Source organism: Salmo salar, chromosome 24 (assembly GCF_965601325.2).
Source record: "Salmo salar chromosome 24, fSalSal1, whole genome shotgun sequence".
NCBI lineage: Eukaryota > Metazoa > Chordata > Actinopteri > Salmoniformes > Salmonidae > Salmo > Salmo salar.
Window position 1 is genome coordinate 27,365,291 of NC_138314.1, and position 26,992 is coordinate 27,392,282.

Sequence of the window (26,992 nt, forward strand, 5' to 3'; positions counted from 1 at the left end):
TCTCTCCTCTCTCTCCCTCTCTCCTCTCTTTCTCCCTCTCTCTTCTCTCTCCTCTCTCCTCTCTCCTCTCTTTCTCCCTCTCTCTTCTCTCTCCTCTCTCCCCCTCTCTCCTCTCTTTTCCCATCTCTCCTCTCTTTCCCCATCTCTCCTCTCTCTCCCCTTCTTCCTTCCCAGTGATGATGACAGGCTGGGCCTGGGGGCGCTGCCAAGAGCTTTCATTCACACCTGATTAGATCAGAGTGACCTCGATAACATCACTCTGCTCCATGCACTGCGCCACACTGGGACACAAGCTTTTTGTTTTGGGTTGAGAAAATACTGTCTGCACGAATCCACTCCAAATTAGATGAAAGTGATATTAAAGTAGAGATGTCTAAATCAGAATGTGCGCATGAGAGAAGATTGGATAGAATACTTTACAGTAGGGATTGTACAGTATTTCATGTCATTTGAAGAGGAATATGTATACTGTGTAGGTAGCTAAGCTATAAAGGATTCATGGATATGGTAATGGCAGAAAATGGCTTCTAATGTTTCACAGTTAGTCAGATCAGAGGAGAGTTTGGGAACCAATGGCTGTGTGTGTGTGTGTGTGTGTGTGTGTGTGTGTGTGTGTGTGTGTGTGTGTGTGTGTGTGTGTGTGTGTGTGTGTGGTGTGTGTGTGTGTGTGTGTGTGTGTGTGTGTGTTTGTCTGTAAGGCACCTGCCTGACATCAGTGACTTCTGAGACAGAGCTACATACCAATGGCAATGAAAGTTAGTTCAGCACAGTGGTGAGCGTCAGTGTTCTTTATGAGCATCAGTGTTCTTTATGTTATCCACATCAACATGTCCTCTACATTGATATGACTACGCCTCTGTTGTTTGCTTCCTCCGCTGTTCATCTGTTTTTCCCTTATGTTCCTCTGATGAGATAGTGTATGACCTCCACATGTTCAGATAACCTCTGGTACAGAGCTGAGGTGTGGGGGCCAATGGGGAGGATGGGGGGAGGGGGAGCACGTCCCGCAGCTCTGCCTCTGATGACAGGCCTGTCCTCAACCTGCCCTTTTTCAGACTAAACACAGACCTTAACCTGGAGGGGCTCTCTGTGCTGCTTGGCCCTAGCTGCTTACTGCCCCACGCCATCCTACAGCTCACATGGAATCTATAGTATGCACACACACACACACACACACACACACACACACACACACACACACACACACACACACACACACACACACACACACACACACACACACACACACAGTCTCGTGTTTTATGGGGATGCTCTGTTCTCTTTAATGCATCAAAGCCTTTGTGAGTGGGTGTGGATATGAGGATATGGGTTAGTGTTGCATCACATTGAGTTGTGTGTTTCAGGGAAAGGTGCAGTACATCTCTGTTGATTCAGATAGTGGACTGGTCCTCTGTGTATTCATTGGCCATCTGAATGGATGGTCCCAGCAGGGTTTTGTGACCACAGCAGATCTGAGAGAGTCATGCTTGCTCTTTCTGGGCCACGGGGAAACTAGGTCACTGGGATGTCAGTAATGGACAAATAGGGCTTTTACATAAGAGTGGGATGGGTTCCACAGATATGCAGTAGGGCTGTTGCAGAGATCCTTTCACAATGCAGTACAACAACCTAATGAGCGAGAGAGAGAGAGAGAGAGAGAGAGATGAAATTCTCATCCTTGGTTGAGATCCCTAAGAATGTCAGAAAGGCAGAATCGTATTATCCTAGGGAATGTGCAGAGTCGCGAGAGAGTGGAGGAGATTAGATGCTTCTGGCCTTTGAAGTACATTTTCCATTCAAATTCCATCAAGTGTTTGAGGGGGCACTGATAAGGGGCATCTCTTATCATTGCAGAGGCATTAAAAACCTTCATGTGAGAAATAATATGAAACTCTCTCCACCTCTTTTAGATGAAAACTTTCCCTCATTTCCAGGAAGTGTCACTCATTTGTGTGTCATTGTAAATCTGAAGAGACCAACATAACAATGAGCACAGAGTTATAGGAATCCATGTCCAAATATAACATAGAAAAGTCACAGTCCATAATCTGTACTTTTTCATAAATCCCTTTTACACTCTTCTCTCTCACACAGTAATCAGCAATTTACTATTTCGCCACAGTGAAATAATTTTTGGTGTTTTCAGTGTTTGATTGAATAGTTCCACTATTTTCCCAATATCTAACCACTTTGTCTTATCTCTCACTTGTTTGGTCACTGTTTCAGTCAATTTAGTAATAGTCACTAGCCCTCTCTTGGAATGAGAATTGAAGGAGAAGACTTGTCTCGGGGGATGTTAATGTTAGGGCAGTGACGGACCTTCACAGTGTTGTGTCTCACAATCCCGTCAGTATAATTTAGTGCCCTCTTAAACATTGTGTGTTTGAGCTACAGACTCTGGTTCGTCTATTTCTTCTGCATCCGCTGATACCAACCGTTAGCCTGTGTGATTAACAGGGTCTGAGCTAGAGCAATGTTTGTGACTAGGGCGGATCCCAAAAACTTTTATTCTCACAAAAACGTCTGTAATGTCCAAAGCTAACTATTATGACCCCACTATGAAATGCTGAGACTCACGTACACGCACATGTAATCTGTTTGGTTATATAACACTGACAAGTCACACAACAGTCTTTAGAAGGTAAGGGGATCTTCTACATAGAAGATCATAGGAAATCCCTGGACATAGTGTCTATAATACTGCAATAAGCTCACATAGTTGCTGTCTACAAACTCCACTCAGTTGTCACTGACTATTTGGATATTCATTTTCCACTGAGCAAACACTTTCTGTACTTGCAGCATTCTTCTAAATGCATTTTGCTTGGCGGACTTTGTTCTTTTATTGACATTTGACAATAAAACTCATGAATGCTACTGTTTATGTCAAATTGCTTTGTGTTTTAGTTTAGCTCTGGATGTCCTGGAAAGAAAATGGTAAAACACTTCATTGTGAGGCTAAATATGCAGAAAAATGAAAGTAGTGAAAAAACACAGATTTTTGATGGGGTCCTTGGGACTGATGAGGTTAAAAACGAGGCAGGGCTCAAATTGTGGGGCTGGATGTCGTGGTGGTGCAACCATTTGATCTGATGTGTTGGTGTGTCCTCTTTGAACTTCACTTTGTGCTCTTGGCTTCTTATGAGTGGTTGGGGTTGGGTGTCAGGATAGGGTTGCTCCATGAGTCCTGGCCTGGTGGGTTCACTCAAAGTGGGGTGAACAGGGGCACAGGGAGAGGACCTCCCCCCACCCTCCAGGACCCTTCGAGAGGTGTCAGGGTGACTTGACATCCCCAGGGGTCCGAGGGGAGCACCGTGAAAGGATGTCCCTGAGGAGCTGGCCGAAGAGTGACAGGCCAGGCCTGGCATTTAGCCCTCAGATCCTGTTGCAGGGTGTTGTGGATGTGCAACAGAGCAGCGCCAGACCAAACACTACAGACCTCACAGAGGTGTCTGAACACGCTTGGCCTGCCCAAGAACATGTACTCACTCACTCCCTCACCCAGCCCCTGCCTTACTCTGGTACCAATAGCTGCCTTACTCTGGCACCATACCTGCCTTAAAATCAAAAATCTACATCCGCCTTACTCTATCCCCCATACCTGCCTTAAAATCTAAAATGTACAGCTGCCTTACTCTGGCCCCATACCTGCTTTAAAATCAAATAAATGAATCTGTCTTAAAAATCAAAAATCAAAATACTCTGGCCCTGTACCTGCCTTACTCTGGCCTAGGGCTATGGTGATTCAATTTTGTCAAGCAAATAACTGCTGGTCTCACAATAATTGACTGTTAATTAACATCAACTGTCACACCCTGATCTGTTTCACATGTCTTGTGCTTGTCTCCACCCCCCACCAGGTTTCTCCCATTTGTCCCCATTATCCCCTGTGTATTTATACCAGTATTTTCTGTTTGTCTGTTGCCAGTTCATCTTGTCTCATCAAGCCTACCAGAGTGTTTTTCCATACTCCTGTTTTTGTAGTTCCTGTTTTCTAGTCCTCCCGGTTCTGACCGTTGCTGCCTGCCCTGACCCTGAGCACGCCTGCCATACCATTCTGGCTGCCCTGACCTCTTGCCTGCCTGCCGTCCTGTACCTATCTGACTGATCCTGTTTATGAACTTCTGCCTGTCCTCGACCTGCCTCTTGCCTGCCCCTTGTCTATTAATAAATATCAGTGACTCAAACCATCTGCCTCCTGTGTCTGCAACTGGGTCTCATCTAGTGTCGTTATAGTACGAACTGACCCAGCAGACTTGGACCAGCTCCGCAACACTGTCTGCCTGCAAGGAGCCACCATTGGAAGACACAAGGAGCTACTTTAGAACCTTATGAAAGGACTCCATACTTTGACAGAACGCCATGACCAGGGTTCCAAATCATTACTAGAGCAATTCCGTGGACTATCAGGCAGCATGTCAGAACGGAAACCTCCAGGGTGCTCAGTAATCACCCTACCAGTGGTGATCTTGTCCAGCCTACACTGGCTTCCCGAGAACCCCGCTTACCACCTCCGGAGCTCTATGCTGGGGATCCTGGAACCTGCCGGGTGTTTCACTCCTAGTGCTCCCTCATTTTTGAACGGCAGCCCTCTTTGTTTCCTTCAGATCGTTTGAAGATAGCATTTCTCATAATGCTGATGTCTGGAAGGGTGCTCACCTTGGCTACGGCGGTTTGGGAGCAACAATCCGCTATTTGCCTTCGTCTGGAGGATTTCGTGTCGGTGGTGAGGAAAGTGTTTGATTCTCCGGGACAGAGGGGTCTCAAAAGCTACTTTTACTACATCAAGACTCCTGTAGTGTGGCAGACTACGTGATAGACTTTCACACATTGGCCACTGAGAATGCCTGGAACCTGGAGTCCCTGTTCGACACCTTCCTTCATGGATTATCAGGGGAAATTAAAGACGAGCTCGCAGGCTGACGAATGCTTCATGGACACTACTCTAGTATCTGAGCTGTGTATCTCCACACAACTCCTCTCCGTTCCCATGGATGCCAGGGCACTGGACGGATACTCCATTGGCAGGGTCACTCACAGTACGGTTCCCATTAACCTGTGTGTGTCGGGTAATCAGTGAGTCCATACAGTTTCTACTTATTGTATCTGCCCATGTTCCTGTTGTTTTGGGATTTTCATGGCTCCAGAGGCGCAACCCCCTGATCGACTGGGCCACTGGTTCTATCCTGGGTTGGAGCCCGTTATGCCACACACATTGCCTTAAAACCTGTTAGGGCTAGGGGGCAGTATTTGCACGGCTGGATAAAAAAATGTACCCGATTTAATCTGGTTACTAATCCTACCCAGTAACTAGAATATGCATATACTTATTATATATGGATAGAAAACACCCTAAAGTTTCTAAAACTGTTTGAATGGTGTCTGTGAGTATAACAGAACTCATTTGGCAGGCAAAACCCTGAGACAGATTCTGACAGGAAGTGGATACCTGATGTGTTGTATTACCTTTAAACCTATGCCATTGAAAAACACAGGGGCTGAGGAATATTTTGGCACTTCCTATTGCTTCCACTAGATGTCACCAGCCTTTACAAAGTGTTTTGAGTCTTCTGGAGGGAGATCTGACCGAACAAGAGCCATGGAACGATGATGGCCCATTAGACACCTGGCGCGCTAGGTCATGCTGGGTACCCTCGTTCCAATACGTTTTAAAAGATTTTGCATTCGTCCGCCTTGAATTTTATTCATGTTCTGGTTAAAAAAGGCCCTAATGATTTATGCTATACAACGTTTGACATGTTTGAACGAACGTAAATATATTTTTTCCCCTCGTTCATGAAGTGAAGTCCGGCGGCTTAGATCATGTGCTAACAAGACGGAGATTTTTGGACATAAATGATGAGCTTTTTTGAACAAAACTACATTCGTTATGGACCTGTGATACCTTTAAGTGACATCTGATGAAGAGAATCAAAGGTAATGGATTATTTACATAGTATTTTCGATTTTAGATCTCCCCAACATGGCGGCTAGTCTGTATCGCAACGCGTATTTTTCTGGGCGCAGTGCTCAGATTATTGCAAAGTGTGATTTCCCAGTAAGGTTATTTTTAAATCTGGCAAGTTGATTGCGTTCAAGAGATGTAAATCTATAATTCTTTAAATGACAATATAATATTTTACCAATGTTTTCTAATTTTAATTATTTAATTTGTGGTGCTGACTTGAATGCCGGTTATTGGAGGGAAATGATTTCCTGAACATCAACGCCACAGTAAAACGCTGTTTTTGGATATAAATATGAACTTGATAGAACTAAAAATGCATGCATTGTCTAACATAATGTCCTAGGAGTGTCATCTGTTGGAGATTGTAAAAGGTTAGTGCATCATTTTAGCTGATTTTATGGTTTTGGTGACGCCTGTCTTTGAATTGGCACAACATTACACACAACTCTTGTAAATGTACTGTCCTAACATACTCTAAATTTATGCTTTCGCCGTAAAACCTTTTTGAAATCGGAAAACGTGGTTAGATTAAGGAGATGTTTATCTTTCAAATGGTGTAAAATAGTTGTATGTTTGAAAAATTTGAATTTTGACATTTATTTGGATTCAAATTTGCCGCTCTTGAAATGCACCTGCTGTTGATGGAGTGCACCACGGGTGGGACGCTTGCGTCCCACCTAGCCCATAGAGGTTAAGGCGGCGCAGCCTGCCGCAGGACGTCCTCCTGCGGTCTTTAGAAAAGCCTCGGATTTCTCAGCTGTTCCCGCGGAGTACCATGACATCCTGGAGATTTTCAGCAGGGCTTGCGCCACCTCCCTTCCTCCACATCGTCCCTACGATTATGCTATTGACCTCCTTCCGGGCACCACACCGCCTCGTGGGTAGCTATATTCCCTGCCTGGCCCTGGGACCAAGGCCATGGAGGAGTACATTGAGGACTTTCTGGCTGCTGGGAGCATTCGTCCTTCTGCCTCCCCTGCCGGCGCAGGTTTCTTCTTTGTGGAAAAGGACAAGACCCTGCGTCCATGTATTGACTACCGGGGCCTCAATGACATCACTGTAAAGAACCGTTGACCCTCTACCACTCCTCTCTTCGGCTTTCGAGCCTCTCCAGAGGGCAACTATCTTTTCTAAGTTGGACCTTCAGAACCCCTACCACCTAGTTTTGATACGGGTAGGAGACGTGTGGACACGGCTGATGGGTGGACACGGCTAACGGACACTACGAGTACCTGGTTATGCAGTTTGGACTCACACAATATTCCAGGCCCTGGTCAACAATGTGCTCCATGACATGTTGAATCGGTTTGTGTTTGTCTACCTCAACAACATCCTTGTTTTCTCCCGTTCTGCTCAAGAGCATGTCCTACATGTCCAACAAGTCCTCCAGCGCCTCCTGGAGAATCAGTTGTTTGTGAAAAAAAGTGTGAATTCTATTGCTCCATTGTCTCTTTTCTGGGATACGTCATCGCTGCAGGGAACGCTCAGATGGATCCTGACATGGTGAGATGCCTCCTGAGTGTTCAACCTCGGGGCAGGGGTTTCCAGTATTTGGTTGACTGGGAGGGTTATGGCCCGGAGGAGAGGTGCAGGGTCCCCGCTAAGGACATCCTGAACCCGGCACTCATTGCTGACTTTCACCGTCGGCACCCCGGTCAACCAGGTATGCGCCCCTGGGGGGGGGGGGGGTACTATCACACCCTGATCTGTTTCACCTGTCTTGTGCTTGTCTCCAGCCCCCACCAGGTGTCTCCCATTTGTCCCCATTGTCCCCTGTCTATTTATACCAGTGTTTTCTGTTTGTCTGTTGCCAGTTCATCTTGTCTCGTCAAGCGTACCAGCTCGTTTTTCCATACTCCTGTTTTTCTAGTCCCTGTTTTCTAGTCCTCCCAGTTCTGAACATTGCTGCCTGCCCTGACCTTGAGCCTGCCTGCCGTCCTGTACCTATCTGACTCTGACCCTGTTTATGAACTTCTGCCTGTTCCCGACCTGCCTCTTGCCTGCCACTTGTCTATTAATAAATGTCAGAGACTCTAACCATCTGCCTCCTGTGTCTGCATCTGGGTCTCATCCTGTGTCGTTATATAAACATGTTTAGCATCTCCTAGCAACAAGCCACTAATGCAGACCTTTGGAACATCTACATTTTAGTCTAATATATCCATGTAATGTAGCCTACACCATCACAATAATTTAATTTTTTATTTTAGGCAGGTCTAAAGAAACATGATATGAAGAAAGTTTTGTCTATTTCAGAAGTACAGAATAGCATTCTCTGAATTGTCCTTATGTTAGGCCCTGATCTGGCTATGCCATATGGCTGTGGGCTACACTAGTTTGTTTAGCAGACAAGATTTGTTTAGAATTACGTGGCATTGTTTTTTATTATTTTATAGTATGAAGAATACAATTGAGTATAGGTAAATAAAATAGGATATTTTCTCCAAATGATTTCTGAGGGAGTGTGCACATTGAGTGGTTAACAAAGAAACAGGTCCTCCTATATGCTTAATTTAGAGTTATTTATGCAACTTTAGTTGTGATACAAACATTGGGCTATATGTTTCGATTTTTTATAGATTCTAGGGCTGCATGATGCGACTCCAATAATGATTTGAAAAAGTTGCTTCAAAGGCATGAGCTCTGCTTTGTTTCTTATGCAAGCTGCACACACTTCATCAGTCTCTCATTCACAATTTGACAAGCACTTGATAATATTCTCATCAGGCTTAGAATTTCCTGGCGGTATCCCCCTTGTGTGGCTGTAATGCCCCCTAAAAAATCCATGCCTTTTGTAGCCAAAGTGGCTGTTGTGCCCTTGGCCTGAATATAATAATTATAATTCCCTTCTCCCGGCAGCCGTGCCCTGAAGCACCTCTCACTCACACGGCACTCTCAGATATCTAAATTCTTATTAGCCAATTCCCGTCACATGATTGGATCCTTCTCATCGGCATCACAGCTCTGATGTAGGCTACAAGTGAAGACAGACACATCGGGGACGCGACACCGCGCGTCCCTCTTATCGAATTCCAAGGCGCATATTGAAGATGTTAGAAGAACTGTCCACATTTACTTTTCGTCAGCCAACAAGATGAGTAGGCCTAACAAACAGCAAAAGCACTAGCCTATGTCAGTCTACTATCCCCCACAGTACAAAAGCGGACCTATTCTATTGGTCAACTTGTTCTTCTGTGCGAAAAATAAATATTCCAAACATATTCTGGGACAGTTGTGGGATGCTATAGATCCCAGATGAATTAGAACCACACGCATCAAAAAAACTTTTGTTGTCACGCCCTGATCTGTTTCACCTGTCCTTGTGCTTGTCTCCACCCCCCCTACCCTTTTAAAATAAACTTGGAATAGCTAACACAACGTGTCATTGGAACACAGGAGTGATGGTTGCTGATAATGGGCCTCTGTACGCCTATGTAGATATTCCATTAAAAATCTGCCATTTTCAGTGCTAGCTGTGCCACCAGAGATTCTGGGTTCGAGCCCAGGCTCGGCCGCAGCCGGCCGCAACCGGGAGGCCTATGGGGCGGTGCACAATTGGCCCAGCGTCGCCCGGGTTGGGGAGGGTTTGGCCGGCAGGGATATCCTTGTCTCATAGCACACTAGCGACTCCTGTGTTGGGCCGGGCGCAGTGCACGCTGACCAGGTCGCCAGGTGTACATACAGTGTTTCCTCCGACACATTGGTGCGGCTGGCTTCCGGGTTGGATGTGCATTGTGTCAAGAAGCAGTGTGGCTTGGTTGGGTTGTGTTTCGGAGGACGCATGGCTCTCGACCTTCGCCTCTCCCGAGTCCGTACGGGAGTTGCAGCGATGAGACAAGACTGTAACTACTACCAATTGGATACCACGAAATTGGGTCAAAAAAATAAATAAATAAATAAAAATCTGCCGTTTCCAGCAACAATAGTAATTTACAACAACAATGTCTGTATTTCTGATCAATTTGGTGTTATTTTAATGGAAAAAAATGTGCTTTTCTTTCAAAAACAAGGACATTTCTAAGTGACCCCAAACTTTTGAACGGTAGTGTACATGTCAGTACATACACACAACAAGTAGGTCACATGGGGGAGAGGAGTTGTGTCGTGAGGTGTTGACATCCGAGTGGGATGGGGTTCTGGCTGGGTTTGCTTCATGTGGTTGAGCTAAGTCTTCCATAGTGCAAGTTCAGAGGCCCAAGAAAGGGAAGCCAACCCAACAAATGAAATACGCATTCCCTTCACTGTTAGTTCAGTAAGTTCAGTAATTAGATGGTTGGTCATTGTGTAAAGTCTTTGTTTGTTCCCAGGGTTATTGAACTGTATTGTGTTACAGAGATCCTCCCCTCGTGCAGCCTGTGAATTATTGAGCTGGTTTGGGAAAGCCAGGTGGCTCAACATGAGGAGTATATTTTTAGCCTGTAGTCTCTTAATGGAGGTCTGAGAATGAGGTCTTTAGGGGGGACACTCCCCTTTCTCTCCATTCTCTTTTCCATACTCACCCCCACTCTCTTCTTTTCATCCAATCCCTCTCGTTCTCTTCCTATCCCCTACAGTCTTAGAAAAAAAGGTGCTATCTAGAACCTAAAATCGTTCTTCAGCTGTCCCCATAGGAGAACCCTTTGAATAACCCTTTTTGGTTGCAGGTAGATCCCTTTTGGTTCCAGGTAGAACCCTTTTGGGTTCCACAGAGGGTTCTACCTGGAACCCAAAAGGGTTCTACCTGGAACCAAAAAGGGTTCTACCTGGAACCAAAAAGTGTTCTACCTGGAACCAAAAAGGGTTCTCCTATGGGGACAGCCGAAGAACCCTTTTGGAACCCTTTTTTCTAAGAGTGTACTCCCATCTCTGGCATTCTTTCTCCCGCTCCTCTTCTCTTTTCATACATTTTCGAACTATTATTTGTTTCAAATGAGAGGGTAAAATGGAAGAAGTAGTGTTCTGATATCAGAATATATGCATCTTGTATGGAATGAATAGAGTTCTTCAAGGTATAAAAAAATTAAATATTTAAAATCTGAAAACCTTGAGTCATAAGGTGTTCCTCTATATTCCTCTATACTTGGGGCGGCAGGTAGCCTAGTGGTTAGAGTGTTGGGCCAGTAACTAAAACGTTTCTATATTGAATCCCTGAGCTGACAAGGTAAAAATCTGTCTTTCTTCCCCTGAACAAGGCAGTTAACCCACTGTTCCTAGGCTGTCATTGTAAATAAGAATTTGTTCTTAACTGACTTGCCTAGTTAAATAAAAAAATACTAATTGACACAGAATGTTAGCATTATGGGAGTCTGCCTATTCTGCCTGTGCTTCTTTGTATGGAAGAGGAGCTGTTAAACTTGCAATGGAAATGCTCACAAGAGGCCCTTGGAATATTAATGGAAGTGGTTAGGTACAATTTTTATGTGACAGATCTTTTTAGTGTGAGTATTCACCATCCACAGTATCCCTCTCACTACTTCATGCCCATCTTTCTCTCCCGTTGCTCTCTCTCTCTCTCTCCCTCTCGTGGCTGACCAGGGCCCATTCATAATTCAGCTCCTTCCATAATTTATCCATTTCAGTCAATACTCAAATTAAATCAAATTGTATTTGTCACATGCGCCAAATACAACAGGTGTAGATTTTACCGTGAAACGCTTACTTTACGAGCCCTTTTCCAACAATACAGAGTTAAAAAGTACAAAAAATCTGTACAAACAATAGTAAGCAAGAATAAACACCATGGGACCACGCAGCCATCATACCGCTCAGGAAGGAGACGCGTTCTGTCTCCTCGAGCTGAACGCACTTTGGTGCAAAAAGTGCAAATCAATCCCAGAACAACAGCAAAGGACCTTGTGAAGATGCTGGAGGAAACGGGTACAAATGTATCTATATCCACAGTAAAACGAGTCCTAAATCGACATAACCTGAAAGGCCGCTCAGCAAGGAAGAAGCCACTGCTCCAAAACCGCCATAAAAAGGCCAGACTACGGTTTGCAACTGCACATGGCTACAAAGATCGTACTTTTTGGAGAAATGTCCTCTGGTCTGATGAAACAAAAAAATAACTGTTTGGCCGTAATGACCCTCATTATATTTGGAGGAAAAAGGGGGACGCTTGCAAGCCGAAGAACACCATCCCAACCATGAAGCACGGGAGTGGCAGCATCATGTTGTGGGGGTGCTTTGCTGCAGGAGGGACTGGTGCACTTCACAAAATGGCATCATGAGAAAGGAAACTTCTGTGGATATATTGAAGCAACATCTCAAGACATTAGTCAGGAAGTTAAAGCTTGGTCGCAAATGGGTCTTCCAAATGGACAATGACCCCAAGCATACTTCCAAAGTTGTGGCAAAATGACTTAAGGACAACAAAGTCAAGGAATTGGAGTGGCCATCACAAAGCCCTGACCTCAATCCTATAGAACATTTGTGGGCAGAACTGAGAAAGCGTGTGCGAGCAAGGAGGCCTACAAACCTGACTCAGTTACACCAGCTCTGTCAGGAGGAATGGGCCACAATTCACCCAACTTATTGTGGGAAGCTTGTGGAAGGCTACCCAAAATCTTTGACCCAAGTTAAACAATTTAAAGGCAATGCTACCAAAATACTAATTGAGTGTATGTACATTTCTGACCCACTGGGAATGTGATGAAAGAAATAAAAGCTGAAATAAATCATTCTCTCTACTATTATTCTGACATTTCACATTCTTAAAATAAAGTGGTGATCCTAACTGACCTAAGACAGGGAATGTTTGCTAGGTTTAAATGTCAGGAATTGTGGAAAAACTGAGTTTAACCTCTTGGGGCTAGGTGGGACGCTAGCGTGCCACCCGTGGTGCACTCCATCAACAGCAGGTGCATTTCAAGAGCGGCAAATTTGAATCCAAATAAATGTCAAAATTCAAATTTTTCAAAAATACAACTATTTTACACCATTTGAAAGATAAACATCTCCTTAATCTAACCACGTTTTACGATTTCAAAAAGGTTTTACGGCGAAAGCATAAATTTAGAGTATGTTAGGACAGTACATTTACAAGAGTTGTGTGTAATGTTTTGTCAAGTCAAAGACAGGGTCACCAAAACCATAAAACCAGCTAAAATGATGCACTAACCTTTTACAATCTCCATCAGATGACACTCCTAGGACATTATGTTAGACAATGCATGCATTTTTAGTTCTATCAAGTTCATATTTATATCCAAAAACAGCGTTTTACTATGGCATTGATGTTGAGGAAATCGTTTCCCTCCAATAACCGGCAGTCAAGTCAGCGTCACAAATTAAATAATTAAAATTAGAAAACATTGGTAAAATATTATATTGTCATTTAAAGAATTATAGATTTACATCTCTTGAACTCAATCAACTTGCCAGATTTAAAAATAACCTTACTGGGAAATCACACTTTGCAATAATCTGAGCACTGCGCCCAGAAAAATACGCGTTGCGATAGAGACTAGACGTCATGTTGGGGAGATCTAAAATCGAAAATACTATGTAAATAATCCATTACCTTTGATTCTCTTCATCAGATGTCACTTCCAGGTATCACAGGTCCATAACGAATGTAGTTTTGTTCAAAAAAGCTCATCATTTATGTCCAAAAATCTCCGTCTCGTTAGCACATGATGTAAGCCAGCCGGACTTCTCGTCATGAACGAGGGGAAAACATATATTTCCGTTCGTTCAAACATGTCAAACGTTGTATAGCATAAATCATTAGGGCCTTTTTTAACCAGAACATGAATAATATTCAAGGTGGACGAATGCATACTCTTTTATAACGTATTGGAACGAGGGTACCCAACATGAACTCGCGCGCCAGGTGTCTAATGGGACATCATCGTTCCATGGCTCTTGTTCGGTCAGATCTCCCTCCAGAAGACTCAAAACACTTTGTAAAGGCTGGTGACATCTAGTGGAAGCAATAGGAAGTGCCAAAATATTCCTAAGCCCCTGTGTTTTTCAATGGGATAGGTTTAAAGTCAATACAACACATCAGGTATCCACTTCCTGTCAGAAAATGTCTCAGGGTTTTGCCTGCCAAATGAGTTCTGTTATACTCACAGACACCATTCAAACAGTTTTAGAAACTTTAGAGTGTTTTCTATCCATATATAATAAGTATATGCATATTCTAGTTACTGGGTAGGATTAGTAACCAGATTAAATCGGGTAAAAAAAAATTATCCAGACGTGCAAATGCTGCCCCCTAGACCCAACAGGTTAAATGTATTTGGCTAAGGTGTATGTAAATTTCCGACTTCTACTGTAGGTAGGGGTAAAAGTGACTAGGCAATCAAGATCGTTCATTAACAGAGTAGCAGCAGCATATGTGAAAGAGTGTGAAAGAGTGTGAAAGTGTGTCTCTCTATGTGTGAGCCAGTGAGTGTGCATAGAGCCAGTGAGTGTGCATAGCGCCAGTGAGTGTGCATAGAGCCAGTGCAGGAGTATCAGTGCAAAAAAAGGGGGTCATTGTAAATAGTCTGGGTAGCCATTTGATTAACTGTTCAGCAGTATTATGGCTTGCGGGTAGAAGCTGTTCAGGAGCCTTTTAGCCCCAGACTTGCCCTGCGGTAGCAGAGAGAAAAGTTTATGACGGGTGGCTAGAATCTTTGACAATTTTTAGGGCCTTCCTCTGATACCGTCTGGTATAGAGGTCCTGGATGACAGGGAGCTTGGTCCCAGTGATGTACTGGGCTGTACGCACTACCCTCTGTTGCGCCTTACTGTCGGATGCCAAGCTGTTGTTGTACCAAGAGGTGATACAGCCAGTCAAGATGCTCTCAATGGTGCAGCTGTAGAAATACTTCCCTAATCCCTTATTTTTCATGCAAATTAGCAAAAAATCTTTGTCCCCCCCATACAAAAACAGAACAAACCAAACAAGGATAAAGAAGAGGAGAGAGGAGGTCAGTGCAGTCCGATGGAGATCAGTCAGCGCTCATTTCCATAGGCCTCTCTGTCTGATTTGATGCTCTGTGACATATTGAGTCTAATTTGTAGCCTAAAGAACTAAACAGCTGTGGCCTATTTTATTGTGCTGTGTTCCGGTGGGTGATGTCACCATATTTGGCTTGTAAGACTGACCTGTCTTCAGTGGTCAATGTGAAGATGTCAGTAGCATTTCTCTGGACTGCTGATGGAGGAAGAAGGGCAGGGCAGCAGGCCTGTGTAAAGGGTTTTCCACAGTGATTTCACAGTCTACGCCAACGGAGCTACGGAGCTCTGTTTGCGTCGCATTCCAAAAATTCAGCCGCACGAAAGTACGTAAAACTACGTAGAGAGCTACGCAAATTAACCTCCATCGGATCTGTTGCGTAGACTGTGTAGAGCCGAGGTTTTCAATACGTCTTCGTCGTAAAGTGTAAAGAGTGAGAACATGTTTTACTCATTTGTGCTTTCGATTCCTGACTGCTCCAGGACATAGCATACCTATGTGTTGTGAATGCGTGCATACAGGCCCCAGCCTGTCTGGCCAAGAGGGTGTACAGCACACCATATGTGACAGCTAGACACAACATGGCCAATCAGCTGGGATTGGGGGGGTCAGGAGATGCAGAGTTTGACTGAATATGAATGAAAATGTATATGGGTTTTGCTAAGGAAGACTATTGATTTTAATGAAACTATGAAATAGGCTTGGTGATCCTTTACATTGGTACTAGTTACTGTATATTAATATGTTGTGTTTCTCTGTCTGTTTTATAGATGAAATTAATGGCAGTAATCTTGGTAAGTACCACAAACACTTTTTAATTGGATCTATTTGCACTTGACGTTTGAACAATGAATCATACTGAACCTCCATTCTAACCATGTTCAGTCACTGAACACACTTGAAGTATATGAGAATGATAATACCATGTTAGAAACTGCCAGGATTCATCTTCTGCACCTCATCACATAAATCCCCCATCTGGTAAAGTAAACCCCAGCACAGTTTGTCTCAGAGTGATTCAGAGCAAACAGCAGGTAAGCTCAGCTCAGTCCAGATATTGTTGTCTCTCGGGTCATTGTGTAACAGTCAGTTCACTTAAACAGGTAGGTATGTGATTGTAAAGATGAGGCTGTGTGATTATCACAGTGATACAGACTCTTGGATAGCCGACCACCCACCAGGCATGGAGGCTTTTTACATTCCTCCCTTCCAGGTGCCGAACACAGAAATGTGACTGGGACATCATCCACGTCAGCCACTCAGCGTCCGCTTCCAGGCCCAGTCAGGGATGCACTATCGGGTGTGCCACCACCGAGGAGAGGGGTTTGGAGGGACTGAAACCAGTCAGACCAGCCTGGCTTGAATGAAGCCTGAATCCCTGCCCACCTGATTAGAGGTCTCACCCAGCCAGCCAGGATGTAATGACAGAATTATGTACTTGTCACTTCCCGTCTGCCCCGGCTGGGCTTATAGTCACGCTAGCCTGGCGCAGCATGTCATTAGCTCCCCAACCGTAGCCCAACGAGAGGCAGCAGCTCTGTCATTTTACAGCTAAATCACAGGGCTCTCTGGAGATCACAGCAACGCTAAATCACTCATGTAACCGCCTACCCCTCGCTCACTTAGTATGCAGAGCTTATATATACTGTATTAACACTGCGGAATTACTGTGACATTGATGGAACTGAGGCGAAGAGATGTCAACGAGGCAAAACTGTTATTCTGGCTGATATTGACCTACTGTGATCATTCCATCTAACTGTGATTGTAAAAATATATTGCTAATAATATTAGAATAATTTTTTAGATGATTTATGGTTATCATCACAGGGATGATTAACAGGCTAGCTCAGCATCCATCAGAGCTCCCACTAATCTGCTGTGATTAGTCTAAGCCCTCTACGCCAGGTTTGGGAAGGAAGGACTGAGTGATGAGAAACTATTCTCCACTCAGAGTTTTGGTTATTTGTTTGGAATTGCTTGTCAAACGTGTAATTACACTGCCATTGGTTTGGATCCTCCCTATGGTACAAAACTGTCGTCACACGAGTCGGAGACATGCAGGATTCCTTCAATAATGTACATAGGCTATGTGATAGCAAAAGCTGCATGCTCTCATGGACTTGGCATAGCAAAAGCTACTATGCAGTTGTCAAACATTCTAGTCCATATTGATCCAAAAGGACCTTTTATACACTACATGACCAAAAGTATGTGGACACCTGCTCATCGAACATCTCGTTCCAAAATATCATGGGCATTAACATGGAGTTGGCCCCCCCTTAGTTGCTATAACAGCCTGCACTCTTCTGGGAAGGCTTTCCACTAGATGTTGGAACATTGCTGTGGGGACTTGCTTCCATTCAGCCACAAGAGCATTAGTGAGGTAAGGCAGTGATGTTGGGCAACTAGGCCTGGCTCGTAATTCATCCCAAAGGTGTTTAGGTCAGGGCTCTGTGCAGGTCAATCAAGTTCTTCCACACCGATCTCGACAAACCATTTCTGTATGGACTTTGCTTTATCCACAGGAGCATTGTCATGCTAAAACAGGAAAGGTCCTTCTCCAATCTGTTGCCACAAAGTTGGAAGCACAGAATCGTCTACAGTGTCATTGTATGTTGTAGCTTTAAGATTTCCCTTCAATGAAACTAAGGGGCCTAGCTCGAACCATGAAAACTGCCCCTAGACCATTATTCCTCCTCTACCAAACTTTACAGTTGACACTATGCATTCGGGAAGGTAGCGTTCTCCTGGCGTCTGCCAAACCCAGATTTTTCCATTTGACTGCTACTCCAGAGAACGCGCTTCCACTGCTCCAGAGTCCAATTTCGGCGAGCTTTAAACCCCTCCAACTGACGCTTGGCATTGCACATGGTGATCTTAGACTTGTGTGCTGCTCGGCCATGGAAACCCATTTCATGAAGCTCAAGATGAACAGTTCTTGTGTTCATCTTGAGCTTCATAAGTATTCGCGGTGACAATGTTTCCTATCCTCAGTGAAGTGGGCAGCTGGGAGTTGGTGCTCTAATTCTCCAAGGACTTTACAGTGTCCCAAAACATTTTGGAATTAGTGCTATGGGAAGCAAATTTCTGTTTGAAAAAGCTAGTCTTAGCTTTCCTAACTGACTGAGTATATTGGTTCCTGACTTCCCTAAAAAGTTGCGTATCGCGGGGGCTATTCGATGCTAATGCAGAACGCCACAGGATGTTTTTGTGCTGGTCAAGGGCGGTCAAGTCTGGGGTGAACCAAGGGCTATATCTGTTCTTAATTCTACATTTTTTGAATGGGGCATGCTTATTTTAGAAGGTGAGGAAAGCACTTTTGAAGAGCAGCCAGGCATCCTCTACTGATATGATGAGGTCAATATCCTTCCAGGATACCCCGATTAGAAAGGCCTGCTCGCTGAAGTATTTTAGGGAGCGTTTGACAGTGATAAGGGTGGTTGTTTGACCGCGGACCCATTACGCACGCAGGCAACGAGGCAGTGATCGCTGAGATCCTGGTTGAAGACAGCAGAGGTGTTTTTAGAGGGCAAGTTGGTCAGGATGCGATCTAAGAGGGTGCCCATGGTTACAGATTTAGGGTTGTACCTGGTGGGTTCCTTGATAATTTGTGTGAGATTGAGGGCATCTATCTTAGATTGTAGGACGGCCGGGGTGTTAAGCATATCCCAGTTTAGGTCATCTAACAGAACGAACTCTGAAGATAGATGGGGGGGGGGGGGGGCGATCAATTCACATATGGTGTCCAGGGCACAGCTGGGGGCTTTTGGTACCCTTCCCCAGATCTGTGCCTCAACATAATCCTGTCTCGGAGCTCTACGGACAATTCCTCCGACCTCATTGCTTGGTTTTTGCTCTGACATGCACTGTCAACTGTGGGACATTATATACTGTAGACAGGTGAATGTCTTTCCAAATCATGTCCAATTAATTGAATTTACCACAGGTAGACTCCAATCAAGTTGTAGAAACATATCAAGGATGATCAATGGAAACAGGATGCACCTAAGCTCAATTTCGATTCTCATAGCAAATGGTCTGAATACTTATGTAAATAAGGTATTTCTGTTTTTTATATGTAATACATTGCTCTTGATAGTATCACTGATATTTAATAAGCTTACGTATCGGCCTAACGGCCTTCGTCAGAGCTTTTGTGAATTTTCTGAAAACAGCACCTCTATGTAGACCTAGCCCCACCCACATCCGTTCCACGTATGGAAAGGCGTTGGAGGCAAAGGAAAAATAAATAAGTGCTACCAAACATAACAATATGCATTTCACAAATATTACAAAAGTGTATAGATACACTTTTCCTTCTCCTGTTTCAACTGTTGCCATGCACCTGCAACAAGATTGCTCAGATGTGCGAGTGCCTTTTGAATATGTAATACATTTGCAATAATTTATAATAACCTGTTTTTGCTTTGTCATTATGGGCTGCTGTGTGCAGATTGCTTTGTGTTTTTGTCACAGTTGTCGTAGGGTAGAGTGGACCAAAACGCAGCAGGAATATGTGCACTCATCTTCTTTTATTAAATGGACAAAGAAGGTAAACCAAAACGTACACAAAAACGAATAACAGGCTGGTAAGGCACAAAGCTATACACAGCACAATATCCCACAAAAAAAAACATGAAAACTAACTCCTAATTATAGGACCTTCAATCAGAAGCAACAATAACCAGCTGCTTCCAATTGAAGATCCAACCCCAATAAACTAAACATAGAAATAGACTAGACTAGACAGAACATAGAAATACACTAACATAGAACAGTGCCCAAAAACCCCGGAATACATAAATCAAACACCCCTCTACATAGACACACACCCCGAACCACATAAACCAAATACCCCCTGCCACGTCCTGACCAAACTACAACAACAAATAACCCCTATACTGGTCAGGACGTGACAGATTTGAATTTTTTTATCAATTTTAGAGTAAGGCGTTAATGATGTTAATTTGATCACTGTTGCGCTGCAGGAAATTCGAATGAGCCTCGTGATTTGGTCTCCACTATGACGTAGAAGTATATCTTAACTATAGCCTACTGTAGCCCTTCAAAATGTAGTTATTGTTCGAAAGTATGAAGTATTTAAAAAAATATATATATAATTATCTAATCCTCCTGCTGCAGAATTGTTTTACAAAACAACTGTCAAATTAATATTTTACATCTGTATGGATCCTTTTTTCTTACAATATTTGCTTTAGTTGAAGGTCCATGCTACAGTTGGTGACATAAGCTAATAATGAAGGTGCAGGGCCTGATTATACAATATACATTTGTTTATTTTGTTTTACATCAAGAACATGACCTCTTCCACTAAGATTTGCGTCAGCTTAACTTTGCCCTTTAGTGGGGCATGTTGTGTAAGTAAGGGCCACAACATGAATAATGTTGGTATTTGTGAGGCAGGCAGGCTGGTCTGAGTGTAAAGCTAACTGGAGCAGGAGAATGGCGCTGTTCGGCGAGGTTCACGGCTGTTATTCTTACAGGCGATGAGCGTGAAAGGAATTAATGCCATCTGACAGTTCTGGAGCAAGAAGAGGAGGGCTGGACGGAAAAGGAGGAGAGCGAGAGGAGAACGAGAGAGAGGAGAGGGGGTGTGAGAAGAGATAGAGGAGGTATGGATGGATGGAGAAGGGGAAGAGAGGAAAGTACATTGGGGAAGTGTTGGATGAGGGAGACAAGGAAAGAGGGAATGAGCTAGATATGGAGAAAGCAAGGATGAGCAAAATGGGGGAAGAGAGAGCATAAGCTAGAGAGGGGGAGGGAGCAGGAATGAACTAGATACTATAGGAACCACCACTGTTCACCACCACAAAGAATGTCATATGGGGTCTATAGATGATTTCATGAAGACACATGCAAAGTAGACTGGAATGTAACTCCAATGCATGCTGGCTTAACAGGCATGTTTGAAATGCTCTGAGACACTTTTAACTCTGACATTTTATCACACAGTCAAGCAAATCCAGTGTGGCTAGTATGTGTGATTTAGCTAAGGCCAAATTGAATACTTGCCAGTCATTCTGGAATTGAGCCTCTAAGAGGATTCCTATGATAAGTCCCCAGGTGGGTTCAGTCTAGGAGATTTCTAACTGAGGTGAACATGGTCATTCATAGAATGCTGAGAATACTCGTAGGGCTGAAAACTGAAGATGGAAAAAAAATGGAAAGAACTATGGGTGAGGGATAGACAGACTGAGAATAGAGGGGCAAGACAGCTTCCTAATGCTAATGAGGATTATAGAGACAGAGAAAAGAGACATGGCATGTGAGGGAGAGACCGAGTGAGAGAAAAGAGACATGATGGAAGGTGAGTGAAGGATAGACAGAGAGAGGAAAGGGACAGGAAAGCGAGCAAAACAGACAGAGAGAGGAAAGGGACAGGAAAGCGAGCAAAACAGACAGGAGAGGAGAGGGACAGGAAAGCGAGCAAAACAGACAGAAGGAGAGGAGAGGGACAGGGAAGCGAGCAAAACAGACAGAAGGAGAGGAGAGGGACAGGGAAGCGAGCAAAACAGACAGAAGGAGAGGAGAGGGACAGGGAAGCGAGCAAAACAGACAGAAGGAGAGGAGAGGGACAGGGAAGCGAGCAAAACAGACAGAAGGAGAGGAGAGGGACAGGGAAGTGAGGGAGGATCACACTGTAATTTGGCAGGCTCCAGGACCACAGTCCACAGCAGACTCCTTTTGGAGGAGGAGCAGCAGACAGAGATCTGCACCCTTCTGTCTGTGAAACCTGTCATTATCATGTTGGCTGAGAGAAGAAAACAACGTCTTGATGTCTCATCCTTAAAAACACACAAACCCCTCTGCTACTGAACTCCAGACAGCCCAGACGCTTGATGTCGAGACTATCTCTGTCTTTTAGTGGTTTGAGTGGGGGGCCTTGCTTTATTTATAGAACACGGTGTTGTAGGTCTAACCCTACTGAATGTGGTGTAGGTAAGGATCAAGACTAGTACAGCCTGGTTTAACATATAGAAATTGAACCATAAGAAAATTGTTTATCACGTCATGGGGAAGACAATAGCTTTCCATATGGTTTTACCAATCAAAAACCTCCAAAACCACACATTTAGTGAGGTGATATTATTTTATACTAGTGATACTATTATAGTGATTGCCTATAATAGAGACAGCAATGCTCCTCTCTGAAATAAGCAGTGTGTGTTGTTTGATCCAAGGCTTATGGTAAAAGCCAGACTAAAACCCTCAAACACTGTGTCTGTGAGCTGGGCTCATTCCCTGTCATCATCTGTCTCTAGCACGGTATACCTGTCTGCTGTAGGTTATCATAGGTTCTGTCTCTCTAGCACGGTATACCTGTCTGCTGTAGGTTATCATAGGTTCTGTCTCTCTAGCACGGTATACCTGTCTGCTGTAGGTTATCATAGGTTCTGTCTCTCTAGCACGGTATACATGTCTGCTGTAGGTTATCATAGGTTCTGTCTCTAGCACGGTATACCTGTCTGCTGTAGGTTATCATAGGTTCTGTCTCTAGCACGGTATACCTGTCTGCTGTAGGTTATCATATGTTCTGTCTCTAGCACGGTATACCTGTCTGCTGTAGGTTATCATAGGTTCTGTCTCTCTAGCACGGTATACCTGTCTGCTGTAGGTTATCATAGGTTCTGTCTCTAGCACGGTATACCTGTCTGCTGTAGGTTATCATAGGTTCTGTCTCTAGCACGGTATACCTGTCTGCTGTAGGTTATCATAGGTTCTGTCTCTCTAGCACGGTATACCTGTCTGCTGTAGGTTATCATAGGTTATGTCTCTAGCACGGTATACCTGTCTGCTGTAGGTTATCATAGGTTCTGTCTCTAGCACGGTATACCTGTCTGCTGTAGGTTATCATAGGTTCTGTCTCTAGCACGGTATACCTGTCTGCTGTAGGTTATCATAGGTTCTGTCTCTAGCACGGTATACCTGTCTGCTGTAGGTTATCATAGGTTCTGTCTCTCTAGCACGGTATACCTGTCTGCTGTAGGTTATCATAGGTTCTGTCTCTAGCACGGTATACCTGTCTGCTGTAGGTTATCATAGGTTCTGTCTCTAGCACGGTATACATGTCTGATGTAGGTGATCATAGGTGGAAGAGATTGTATAATGGTGGTGCCTATACATGTCTTTGTTTGTATAAGAGCGAGTTGGTTCACGTTGGAGTTATCTGTCTCTTGGTCCACTGAGTGAGTGAGTGGACCTGAGAGGGCTCACTAGTTTCTGTTGTCTCCCTCTGCTGGTGAATCCTCTGAAGTCTGGTCATGTTGAGGCTGTAAAGACCAACGCCCTGTGTTGGTTTCCCCGCAGCGCTAAAGGGCCCTACCCTCTCTTCCTCTGCTTACGTAATATGACATCATGCGTTGGGTTCCCTGCAGCGCTAAATGGCCCTTCCCACTTCTCCTCTGCTTACGTAATATGACATCATGTGTTGGGTTCCCTGCAGCACTAAATGGCCCTTCCCTCTTCTCCTGTGCTTACATAATATGACATCATGTGTTGGGTTCCCTGCAGCGCTAAATGGCCCTCCCTCTCTTCCTCTGCTTACGTAATATGACATCATGTGTTTGTTTCCCTACAGCGCTAAATGGCCCTTCCCTCTTCTCCTCTGCTTACGTAATATGACATCATGTGTTGGGTTCCCTGCAGGCTAAATGGCCCTTCCCTCTCTTCCTCTGCTTACGTAATATAACATCATGTGTTGGGTTCCCTGCAGCGCTAAATGGCCCTCCCTCTCTTCCTCTGCTTACGTAATATAACATCATGTGTTGGGTTCCCTGCAGCGCTAAATGGCCCTTCCCTCTTCTCCTCTGTTTGTGTAATATGACATCATGTGTTGGGTTCCCTGCAGCGCTAAATGGCCCTTCCCTCTTCTCCTCTGTTTGTGTAATATGACATCATGTGTTGGGTTCCCTGCAGCGCTAAATGGCCCTTCCTTCTTCTCCTCTGCTTACGTGATATGACATCATATTGCTGTTGTTTTTACTGTGTTTAGGGTTGCCACCCAAATACTTATTTTGTTTCCCAGGTTATTTAATACTCGCACTAACCATTTATGTTTTTACAGAACTATCTCCATATAGCTATAGGCATATGGATTTTTCTGTGTTAGTTACTGTAACAGGATATGAATGTCTCTCACTTAATACTGTTTAGTATAGGGCCCAGATGGCCCAGATGGCTAGGAAGTTAGGGGTAGTGTTATCTTCATCCATTACTTGTATGACACCATATGGTTGTCTATGACTTTACAGGTCGAAACAGAGAGAGTTTTGTTGGCAGTAGTTTTTAAACTCACAAAGTTCTGTTCTGTAAAAGGCCATGTGTTCTATGATTGATTTGATATTTTGCTTGGGATGAAACAGAATATATTGAAGATATTAGTGTAAGTCTTGTTAAATGGATGATGAATGGATTCTAAAGATGCTCTGTTTTAGGTATCAGTGTTTTTAATGTTTATTAGTGTTGACACTGGCCAGTTCAGTTCAGTTTGAAACACCCTCAGGAAGTGCAGGGCGAAATCAGGCTCATTGACCTATGTCATCAGTGTATTTGATCATGTAATTCCCAAACAATCCTGCTCTATCTGGTTAAACACTGAGGGAGGTTATAAACAGTGAGATCTACAAACTCCACAAACTTGTTGGATGCATTTACTGTTTGTTTTGGTTGTGTTTCAGATTATTTTGTGCCCAATAGAACTGAACGGTAAATAATGTATTGTGTCAGTTTGGTGTCCCTTTTATTGTAAATAAGAATAGACTATGTTTCTAAACACTTCTACATTAATGTGGATGCTACCATGATTACGGATAATCCTGAATGAATCGTGAATAATGATGAGTGAGAAAGTTACAGACGCACCAATATCATACCCCCAAGACATGCTAACCTTCCCTGTTATTGTAATGGTGAGAGGTTAGCATATCTTGGGGCTATGATATTGGTGCATCTGTAACTTTCTCACTCATCATTACTCACAATTCATTCAGGGTTATCCATAACCATGGTAACATCCACATTAATGTAGAATTGTTTAGAAACATAGTCTATTCTTATTTACAATAAAAGGGACACCAAACTGACACAATACATTATTTACCGTTCAGTTCTATTGGGCACAAAATAATCTGAAACACAACCAAAACAAACAGTAAATGCATCCAACAAGTTTGTGGAGTTTGTAGATCTCACTGTTTATAACCTCCCTCAGTGTTTAACCAGATAGAGCAGGATTGTTTGGGAATTACATGATCAAATACACAAGGCCTGGGACATCCATGAGACGTTTAGAGGTAACCTCTACCTGACCTGACCTGGGCCTCTGGGCCTGTTGTAGAACATAATGCCTCTCCACATCACGCTGATAACTAACCAAGGTCATTTTAGGCACCATCGTCTGCTGTAACTTCAAGGTTAAAGGCAAAATGGCTGATTTTGCTGTTTATCTTCGCCGTGTGCATGGGGGAGATGAAGGTGCTGAGGTCAAGGGTGACATATGGCCAGTTCCCATGGCCGAGCTCCCCAATCCTCATCATCAGACTTGGCTTCCTATTAGCATCGACAAACTGAGGTTATGCCCTTCAAAACATGACATTTCCTTCAGACGTACAGACTTGCCAAAAACATATGTATGGCATCTGTCTGTCCCGTGCTTATCTTATTAAAGTGTAGAATGGTGCACTGTCTGTATTTCTATCATATGAAATAATAGTGCAATAACACAAACAACCACCATTTTACTGAATATGAGTTGTGTTGTGATTAGTGCATATCAACCAGTGGTGGTCGGTGCTGTTCAATATTAGGGAGAGGGATTTTTATGAGCATTTCTATTACAGCATGTTGGATGACTGTCATTCATATTACGTTCACCCAGCTCAATGTAACATCGATAGGTTTAGGCTACTATATGATTCTTGAATTTGCCCTATGCTCATTATGAGGTTGCTACAACCTAGCCTACAAATGAAAGTTTATAACGTAGGTGCACAGGTCGAGAGACAAATTGGAGTAATCAAGGTGACAGACAGTGACACAATCAATACTGCCTTGCACACTCTTGCCTGCATCAAGCTGATCAGGGGTGTAATCATTAGTCCAAACATTTGCAAAACCTTCCATTTTGCCAGTAAACAAATTCTGGTAGGTCCCTCCCGTTTCGTTCCATTTGCTTCTGTTTATGAAACTTTTTCAACAGAATTGGCGGAATGAATACATCCCTGATCACCTGCATAGACAGTTGAATTTCAAATCAGCCACATACAACATCATCACTTTGCTTGCTGTAAAATTCCTTCTCGCATTTATGCACTCTCATCCTCTCATCTTTTCCCTTCACTTGTCGATTCACAACAGTTGTCTATGACCAGGCAGAAAAACCTCTCCAAGCCAAACCTTCTTACCATAACTGCTAACCGGTACACAGCCTACACCATTGTCACCAAATTAACGTTATAGTCCACACACTACAACTAACGCATTAGTAAACCCACAATCCACCCAGTCTGTAATACCAACATGTTTCAAGCAGACCACCATAGTCCCTGTGCCCAAGAACACTAAGGTAACCTGCCTGAATGACTACCGACCTGTAGCACTCACGTCTGTAACCATGAAAGACTTTGAAAGGCTGGTCATGGCTCACATACACCATTATCCCAGAAACCCTAGACCCACTCCAATTTGCATACCGCACCAACAGATCCACAGATGATGCAATCTCTATTGCACTCCACACTGCCCTTTCACACCTGGACAAAATGAACACCTATGTGAGAATGCTATTCATTGACTACAGCTCAGCGTTGAACACATAGTGCCCTCAAAGCTCATTATGAAGCTAAGGACGCTGGGACTAAACACCTCCCTCTGCAACTGGATCCTGAACTTCCCGATGGGCTGCCCCCAGGTGGTAAGAGTAGGTAACAACACAGCCGCCACGCTGATCCTCAACACGGGGGCCCCTCAGGGGTGTGTGCTCAGTCCCCTCATGTATTCCCTGTTCACTCATGACTGTACGGCCAGGCACGACTCTAACACCATCATTAAGTTTGTTGATGACACAACAGTGG

General features: G+C 43.9%; 1 protein-coding gene across 1 annotated transcript in view; it reads left to right on the forward strand.

Moving 5' to 3' along the window:
* The window catches only part of nr6a1a (nuclear receptor subfamily 6, group A, member 1a), a 140,519-nt gene that overhangs the window by 64,485 nt on the left and 49,042 nt on the right, over positions 1-26,992 (forward strand). The window contains exon 3 of the mRNA XM_014171647.3: positions 15,668-15,691. Coding sequence (XP_014027122.1) covers positions 15,668-15,691 — 24 coding nt within the window. The remainder of the gene's footprint in view (positions 1-15,667; positions 15,692-26,992) is intronic.